General features: G+C 18.2%; 1 protein-coding gene across 1 annotated transcript in view; it reads left to right on the top strand.

The window, feature by feature from the left end:
- Positions 1-9,384, top strand: part of LOC128959043 (carbonic anhydrase-related protein 10-like) — a 42,018-nt gene extending 32,634 nt beyond the window's left edge. Inside the window, exons 4-6 of the mRNA XM_054304985.1 lie at positions 1,554-1,822; positions 4,551-4,644; positions 9,329-9,384. Of these exons, the coding sequence (XP_054160960.1) occupies positions 1,554-1,822; positions 4,551-4,644; positions 9,329-9,384 (419 nt within the window). The remainder of the gene's footprint in view (positions 1-1,553; positions 1,823-4,550; positions 4,645-9,328) is intronic.
- The last annotated feature ends 422 nt before the right edge of the window (positions 9,385-9,806 follow it).

Genomic DNA, 9,806 nt, shown 5'->3' with positions numbered 1-9,806 from the left:
ACACACATAGACACACACACACACACATACACACACATACACACACATACACACACATACACATACATACATACACACATACACATACACACATACACACGCATATCACATATACACAATACACACATACATATACACACACAACAAATGAAAAATGACTTTAAATTATATATAGATATATAATATATAAAACATATATATATATATATATAAAGTTGTGGAGACTATATGTAAGAAACAAAATAAAATAAAAATAAAATACACACAAAAAATAACTAAATGTAAAGTAAATTCAATTCAAATGTGAATTAAGTAGAAAACTCATATACAGTATACGGTATATACGGTATATATATATACTGCACTATTAGTACTGAATATATATATATATATATATTTAGTTTTTATTTAAATTAAATTATCTATTATGTTGTGTAAGACAAGAGTTTTTTTTATATATTATAATATTATAAAAAAAACTAAACACACTTTAAATGGTTAACAAAGTGTTTTAAACTATATATATATAATTACATTATATATCTATTTATATATATATATATATATATATATATATATATATATATATAATAATATATAACATACATGTCTTATTATATTATTTATTACAACAATTTTATTTTATATTTAATAATAATAGTAATAATATAACTAATATATTCTTATATATATATAAGTAATTCAATAATTTTTTTGTTACTATTTTTATTTAACTTTCAATTTAATATATTTTGTTTGATAAAATTAAATAGTTTAAATTTAATATAATTTATATGCACATTAAAATAAAATTATTTTATCTTTTTTAAAAATATTTATTTATAGATATTTATTATAATATAATATAATAAAATTGTTGCTTATGTTTTGTAAACTTTATTTACTGTATTTGAATATCAAATAATTTTATTAACAGATAAAATAAAACAAAAATTAATTTTTTTGTTTGAAATAAAAACAATTTATATATTAATTAAATTTCTATCGCATTTTTTTTAAAGGTAATTAATAATAATTACTAACTTATATTTCAATTTTAATTATTAATTAGCATAGAGTTAGTTAGTTTGTTGGGAATAACAAAATAATAATAATTACTATTATTATTATTATTGTAATGATAACCTCCTTAAACAAAAAATTATTATTACTATTATTATTATTATTTAAAATGTGATTAATTTCATAGTATTATTATACCTTATATTTAAAAAATAAAATAAATTATAATTTATGGTTTCAATAGCACATAATATATACTGTATAATAGTATATATATATATATATATTATATATAAACTTTTATGGTGTGTATGTAATTAAAACTAATTATAATAGATATCGATATATATATATATAAATCAGTTTATTTATAATATACAATATATTTTGTATAATAATTACTACTATTATTATACTATAATTACTACTATATTACTATATATAGATTAATGAGTTAATAATTGATTGTTAATTATTGGTGACTTTTTTTTTGCTATTGTTTTTTTTGCTATCAATTTTTTGTTGTGTAGGTGACTCCCAATGGCTCAGTTCGCTATCGATTCAGGAGCTGATGCCTACATTGAAACACTACATCACCTATGAGGGCTCCTTGACCCAACCGGCCTGTCACGAAACAGTTCAATGGATAGTATTGAATAAACCAATCTATATGAGCGCCCATCAGTTTTATTTGTTGAGGAATACCCTGAAAAGTGATGGACATGGAGACAACTATAGGCCCGTACAGCCACTCAATCATCGGTCAATCAGATCCAATATTGATAATGCTGCTAATCAGGTATGTATGTGTGTGTGTGTGTGTGTGTGTGTGTGTGTGTGTGCTGGGTCATATTTATTTATATATATACATTTAATTTTTAAAAAATAATCAAATATTAATATAATAATTTATCAAAAAAAAAATAAATATTTATAAAAACTAATATACAATAATAATACAAGTAATGTATAATCTATTTATTAGATATACTGAATATATAAATTATATATATATAAATTTATATATTAATATCAATAAAACTAATTTATTTTACAGAATATTCTATCTTTATTGATATATATATATATATATTTTGTTAGATCATTAAGAAAATTATTTCAATTATTTTAATACATGTATACTGTATACTGTATATACGGTATATATATAGACAATAACATTGAACAGTGTTTTACAGTAATTTTAAGTTTAATTTTTATCCTCTCTCTCTCTCTTTAAAAATATTATATCAATAGTTGTATAGTTGTTATAGTATAAAGTAAATGAAAAGCTGTTGCAAAAATTGTATATTAAAATTTTTATTATAAATTATATATATATATATATAACACAGTATATTAGTGTACAGTAATATCATATATTAAATTATTAAACTAAAAATATCAATATCAATGCATTAGTTGTTGTATTATATATATATATACAGTATATACTGTACTAAATTAGTTAAAACTTAAAATACTGTAAATTTTTAAATGCATTCATATATATATATAATACTGACTATTGAATTGAAATAAATACCATTTTAACTGCAAGTGTATGTATGTATGTATGTATGTGTGTGTGTGTGTGTGTGTGTGTGTGTGTGTGTGTGTAGTTGTGTGTAGTTATGTATCACAAACTTATTAAAACATTTTTAGAGACATTATATTATTTTTAATCAAAAGCACTTATACTTATGTTATATGAATTACATTACAAACATATTTTTAATTACTTTTTAGGTCCAGTTTTATATCAAAAATAATAATTATTATTATTATCTTATTTTAGTAATAATAATAATAATAATTAATATTTTTTTAAAAATAATTAGTATATTAAATATATATATAATCTTATTGCTGATGATATCACAGACACACATATTATACAATATTTTAACTGAATATATATATATAATTGCTATGAATATTATAGTGAAATAATATTTCATATAATAATAATAATATTGATTGACATTCAAGTGATGGCATACATACAGGACTTATAGATTTAAAAAAAATATATTTTATTTATTTAGCTCTTTATATGCAAAATAAATAAATAAATTTATATATATATATATATATATATATATATATTTAGTTAGTTTACAATTCAATTCACGAGTCAAATGTTTTGGCAGTTTTTTTCAGTACCGCTGAACCGTTAAAAAAATCTTATTTTTTATTTATTTATTTCGGTTACCATTACTTTTATCTCATATATATATATAAATTTATATACAGTATATTATATTATATATATATATATATATATATATATATATATATATATTAATAATAATAAGATATTTCACACATATAAATATGAAATAATATATATAAATATATATATTATAAATCATATGAAACAATAAATAATACCAACAAAAAAAAATCTTATTTATCATTCATACTATTAAAAACCCATTTTCATTGACTGTAATATTATTATTGTTAATAAAAATTATATATATTTTTTGTTTGTTGATAATATCATACTATATATATATATATATATATATATATATATATATATATATATATATATGTATATCTATATGATTTAAATTTGAAATTTTATTATTATCTAATAGTTTTAATTATTATAAAATTATATTATAATTTTTAAAAAATTATCATAAATTTATAGCATAACTATACTTTTAAATAAAGTTTTCATAGATAATTGTAAAGTAAAAAATTATATACACTTTAGTAAATATAATTATTTAGGTGTAAATATAATAAATAAATAAAATATTAATATATATATATACAGTAAAAGTGATACTAAAAGTACAATACAATAGTAGTCTCAAAAAAATTAATATAAAAATATTTGCATAAAAATTGAATTTTCATGATATGCATAGCGATAATGAAATCAACTATAAAATTATGTTATTATTATTATTATTATTATTATTATTATTATTATTATTATTACTGTATATGAATAGCAAAAATATGTTACCATTTTATTATTGTTATTATTATTAATAATAAAACTGATTCACTATTATATTAATAATAATAATAATAAGGTCTACAAAATATATAGTATATTAATAAAACTATTTTATTATTATTATTATTATTATTATTATTATTATAACATAAAACTTTTAGTTTAGTTTTAATAAAGTGTTTATACTATATATTAATATATAGTGTAAAATATTTTTCAATTTAGACATATTTGAAATATGCAAAATTCCTGAGTATTATATATATATATGTATATAAATTATTTTACTAAATAAATAATATTAATAATAAAGTTTTATATATATATAAACTATTTATATAATTAATATATAATTAATTAATTTTCTAAATATAAACTTAATTAAAGTTTATTATTTATTTTGTTTTTATTGAATTATAATTATTATTTTAAATATTTTTAAAAAATATATATTATAATTATTTTAAATATTATTTAAAATATTTTAATTATTTTAATTATTTTAATTAAAAATTATTTTAATTTTTTTTCTTATAATTATATTTAGGAGGGAAATGATGTCAAAACTGGTGATACAACCATTGGTGAACATTCCTATAAAAAAGTGTCTTGCTCAATGGAAAGGTCCATGAGTTATAAAGGTAAATTTTTAAAATTAAAAATTAAATATTAAATTAATTTTTAAAAAAAATTTAAAAAAATTATCTATTTTCAAAAAAAATATTTAGTTAATTATTAATCTATACTATATAGTGACATAACTTTTACAATATATATATATATAGTAAAAATTATATTAGCATTTATTGTATTATTATTATTACACACACCTATACACCTATATATATATATATATAATACAATTTTGGCAATAATTTTATGTGTCTATATATATAGCCAATTGAATATATACTATATATATATATATATCTATATAATATTAAACATAAATACCCAAAACAATTGTCGATATTGTTGTTCAATATCTATCTATCTATCTATAAATATATAGTAATAATCAGTTAGTAGTAGTAGTAGTAGTAGTGATAGTAGTAGTAATGTTAGTCAAGCTGTCGGACCCATTGATCCGTTTGATATACAATATGCCATTTATTGACGATTACATGTCGACTTAGCTAACAGTCCTCTCTCTCTCCCGATATATATATATATATATATATATATAACTGTATATAACTTTATTTGTTGTGTTAGTAAAGCTGAGATAAAAAGCCTTAGACTTATATAGCTATCTATCAAATAATAATAATAATATTAAACGGAGTATTGTTTCTCTCTCTCTCTCTCTCTCTCTCTCTCTCTGATAGATATTTCTCTGAGAGAGAGAGAGAGAGAGAGAGAGAGAAAGAAAGAGAGCAAACATTGTTATTGATATCAATAATAACCGTACGATTTAATTAATACTCTCTCTCAGAGAAATATCTATATTTAAGTTATAGTTATATAATATTATTAGTAGTGATTAGTAAACTATTTATTAAACAAACAAACAAACAAAAAATAAAAATAAATTTATTAATTAATAAAATTTTCAGATATTGTTATATGAATATACTGTAATTAAAAACTTTTTTAATATATATGATTATAAAATAAAATACTAATTATTTATTTATTAAATTTTTTTTGCAGCAAATTTAAAGCTAACTGATGACAGCGTCTAATAATAATAATAATAATAATAACAATAATAATAACAATAGCAACACAATTGCAATAATATAAAAAACATTATGTGATATTTGTTGCAAATAATAATAATAATAATTAAATAATTAAAAAAAATTATATCAATAACAATGCATAATATACTGTAAAATATTTAAACTAATACCTAAAAAAAACTAACTTTAAAAACTTTTAAACAATTTAATTGTGAAAATATATATATAATATTATATATAAATTATATATATATATATATATAACTTTTTCAATAAAAATTATTATTTGATATCATTGGAAAAAAACTAATTTTTTTATTGGGGACCAAATTTTTATTTAAAAAAAAATAAAACAAACTTTTAGTTAAATAACTGATAGACAGACAGTAAATCCTCTCTTATATTATATATATAATACAGTATTTTTGTTGTGTATTAAACAAAAACAAAATGTTACCCAAAAAATAAAAAAATAAAAAAAAACTGCAAAAATATGCAAAAAAAATTAAATCTCAGTGACATTAATGTATAGACAGTTAGTTGTTGTTATAAAACAATAAACAACTCATACCTTAAGCCCCGGTAGTTGTCATACATATACACAAACACAACAAACTTATTGTTAGATTTTTTTTATTATATAATATATATATATATATATATATAAACTGAGGATTTGTTGTTTTTTTGTGTGTGTTTTTTATGTTATTTTTTAAATATTTTTTTGTGTTTGTATTATTATTATTAATTGTTTTTTTTTCTCAAAAAATTTACAATAAATGGGTTGTCATTGTCTAGAAATAAAATTATTTCAAACAACAATTTAAAAAAAAAATAAAATTATAAGATATATGAAAATAATTTAACTAATAATAAAATAAAATCATTTTTTATATACTATACTACTATATATTATTATTATTATTATTATTACTGTATATATTAGATATTAGCATAAATATAATTTTATTTTTATTTATTTTTTTAAATATGATATTATATCTACAATTTGTAATTTTAACATTGGTAAGTTATTTATTTTTTTAATAAATAATTTTATTTAAGTATTATCTAGCAAAATTTATATAAACTTATTTACATATACAGTATATGCTATTTAACATATATTATAAATAAATAATTTTTTTTCACTCAATCTAACGGGTTTATTAAATAATAAAATAAAATTTTAGCTAATAATAAATACAATAAACTTTTTTATATATATATATATATAGGATATAATTTATCTTATATTTAATATGTTTATAATTCACCAAAAAAATACAATAATCTATTTATTTAAAAAACAAATAAATAAAACAGTTTTGTATTGTATTTTGTGTCTTAAATATATATATATATAATATAAATGACTTGAGAGTTAAGAAAATTTATTAATAGAAATTAAATTTTTATTTATTAATACAATTAGTTTTTATTATTATTATTATTATTTTCATGTTTGAAGTTATTATTACGATTACTATTATTTTTATTGTTAGTTAACATACAGTACACAACATTTAGTATTATATTAATTTACATCAATGTTCACAACAATTATTATTATTAGTCAATGTCTTAATATAAAGTAATTTCAAGTTTTACTAAATTTTTATTTTTAGACAACAGTTATATATATATACATAGCATTCAAATATATCTTAATATATATATATATATATATAAATAAATTTATCTCTCTTTTTGAACAAACAAATGATAGTTTAAATCACTTTTAATTACACTTTAAATTTGTTGCACATCTGCGCTCACACTAAACAATACAATAGACTAAATACAGGACTGATATGACATAATATAAAAAACAATAGTCAACTAAAATACAGTAATAGTATTGAGCACTGGTAGGTTTTTTTTTAAGTAGGGAGTACTACTCTAATACTAAACATTATATAATTATGTGTGTGTATGTAAGTGTGTATATATGTATATATATTTAGATATATGTGTGTATGTATGTATATGTATGTATGTGTTTATATGTATGTATGTGTATATATATATGTATGTGTGTATATGTATGTATGTGTGTATATGTATGTATGTGTGTATATGTATGTATGTGTGTATATGTATGTATGTGTGTATATGTATGTATGTGTGTATATGTATGTATGTGTGTATATGTATGTATGTGTGTATATGTATGTATGTGTGTATATGTATGTATGTGTGTATATGTATGTATGTGTGTATATATATGTATGTGTATATATGTATGTATGTGTGTATATGTATGCATATGTACGTATGTGTGTGTGTGTGCACTTTATGCACTTTTTTGTACATCAATTCAATATAATATGTATAGTATACTATATATGTACTGTATATTAGAGTTTAAATACATGTACTTTATATAATATATATATATATATTAAATTTGAATACTAAACTATAAATTTTACTAACTTTAAGATAGATTTATTATTATTTTTTTTTGTTTAACAAAAATTTAAAATTACTTAAATATTAACTTAACAAACAGTAAGTGTATATACAGTAAGTTTTATTATATTAATTATTTTTTTATTTTTAAAAGACACACATAGTATTCAGTGTAGCGTTAAAATTACTGTCAGGTTTTAAAAACTGTTAATTAATATTATTATTATTTTATTTTATAGTTATTTTGTTATTTATTTTGACGCATAAGTTAGCAATTTATTTCACAGTTTCTTTATATATATATATATATATAAAGTCATTGACAGAAGGGTGGTAACTGGTTTTTGGATACTATCTCTATAACCAATTGAGCTAGAACAATATAAATTTTTTAGGAAACATGGAATCATGGAACGGATAGCATAATATAGTTATATTATTTCTCATTGCGCTTATGTAGCTTAGCACCGGTATGTGCATTATCTCAAAAACTACAAGAGATAGCACAATAAAACCAAAAGTATAATATACTAGGTAAAATTTCATTAGACACGTGTTTCAGGATTTTTCTAAAAATTATATCGTTTTTTAACAAAAAATTAAAAAATGGGAAAATTATAAAACTTTGATATGGAATATTAAAAAAGTGTCAAGGTATTTTGTAAAATTTTTAATAAAATTAAATTTTATTTTTAATGCAGAACAATTCGTATATTAAGTATTTTTAATTAATTTCAATAAATAATAGTTTATTTAATAATCATTATTTTTCTATTATATAACATGTTTTATATTTTAATTACATAATTTACTATATTAATACATTAAATACATAATATATTAAATAAACTATTATTTAATTAAATTAATTAAAAACACTTAATATACGAATTATTCTGCATTAAAAATAAAATTTAATTTTATTAAAAATTTTATAAAATACCTTGACACTTTTTTAATATTCCATATCAAAGTTTTATAATTTTCCCATTTTTTAATTTTTTGTTAAAAAACGATATAATTTTTAGAAAAATCCTGAAACACGTGTCTAATGAAATTTTACCTAGTATATTATACTTTTGGTTTTATTGTGCTATCTCTTGTAGTTTTTGAGATAATGCACATACCGGTGCTAAGCTACATAAGCGCAATGAGAAATAATATAACTATATTATGCTATCCGTTCCATGATTCCATGTTTCCTAAAAAATTTATATTGTTCTAGCTCAATTGGTTATAGAGATAGTATCCAAAAACCAGTTACCACCCTTCTGTCAATGACTTTATATATATATTTAAACATAATTATTAATTAATAAAATTAAATATACAAACAATAATAATATTTTATTAGTCATAATAATATTATATTATATTTAATGTCATTTTAGATTTCAATTTTATTTATCTATTTATACTGTACATACATTGTATGTAATTTTTAATTAATTTTTTTATTTATTACAACACTATTATTCTATATATATATATATAAAGTTAATTATTTACTTAATTTTTTTGGATATTAATAATAGTCTAAAGAGTGCAAAGAGAGAGACCAAGAGAGAGACTAAGAGAGAGAGAGAGAGAGAGAGAGAGAGAGAGAGAGAGAGAGAGAGAGAGAGAGAGAGAGAGAGAGAGAGTAATAGTAAACTTCTTTAGTATACTATTAGAGATTTATTTTTATTTTTTTTTTAAATACA

Source organism: Oppia nitens, unplaced genomic scaffold (assembly GCF_028296485.1).
Source record: "Oppia nitens isolate AA-2021 unplaced genomic scaffold, nextdenovo-longstitch-racon4-pilon3 scaffold40_pilon_pilon_pilon, whole genome shotgun sequence".
Taxonomy (NCBI): domain Eukaryota; kingdom Metazoa; phylum Arthropoda; class Arachnida; order Sarcoptiformes; family Oppiidae; genus Oppia; species Oppia nitens.
The sequence above is the reverse complement of the archived record's forward strand: the minus strand, read 5'-3'. Positions and strand labels throughout refer to the sequence as shown.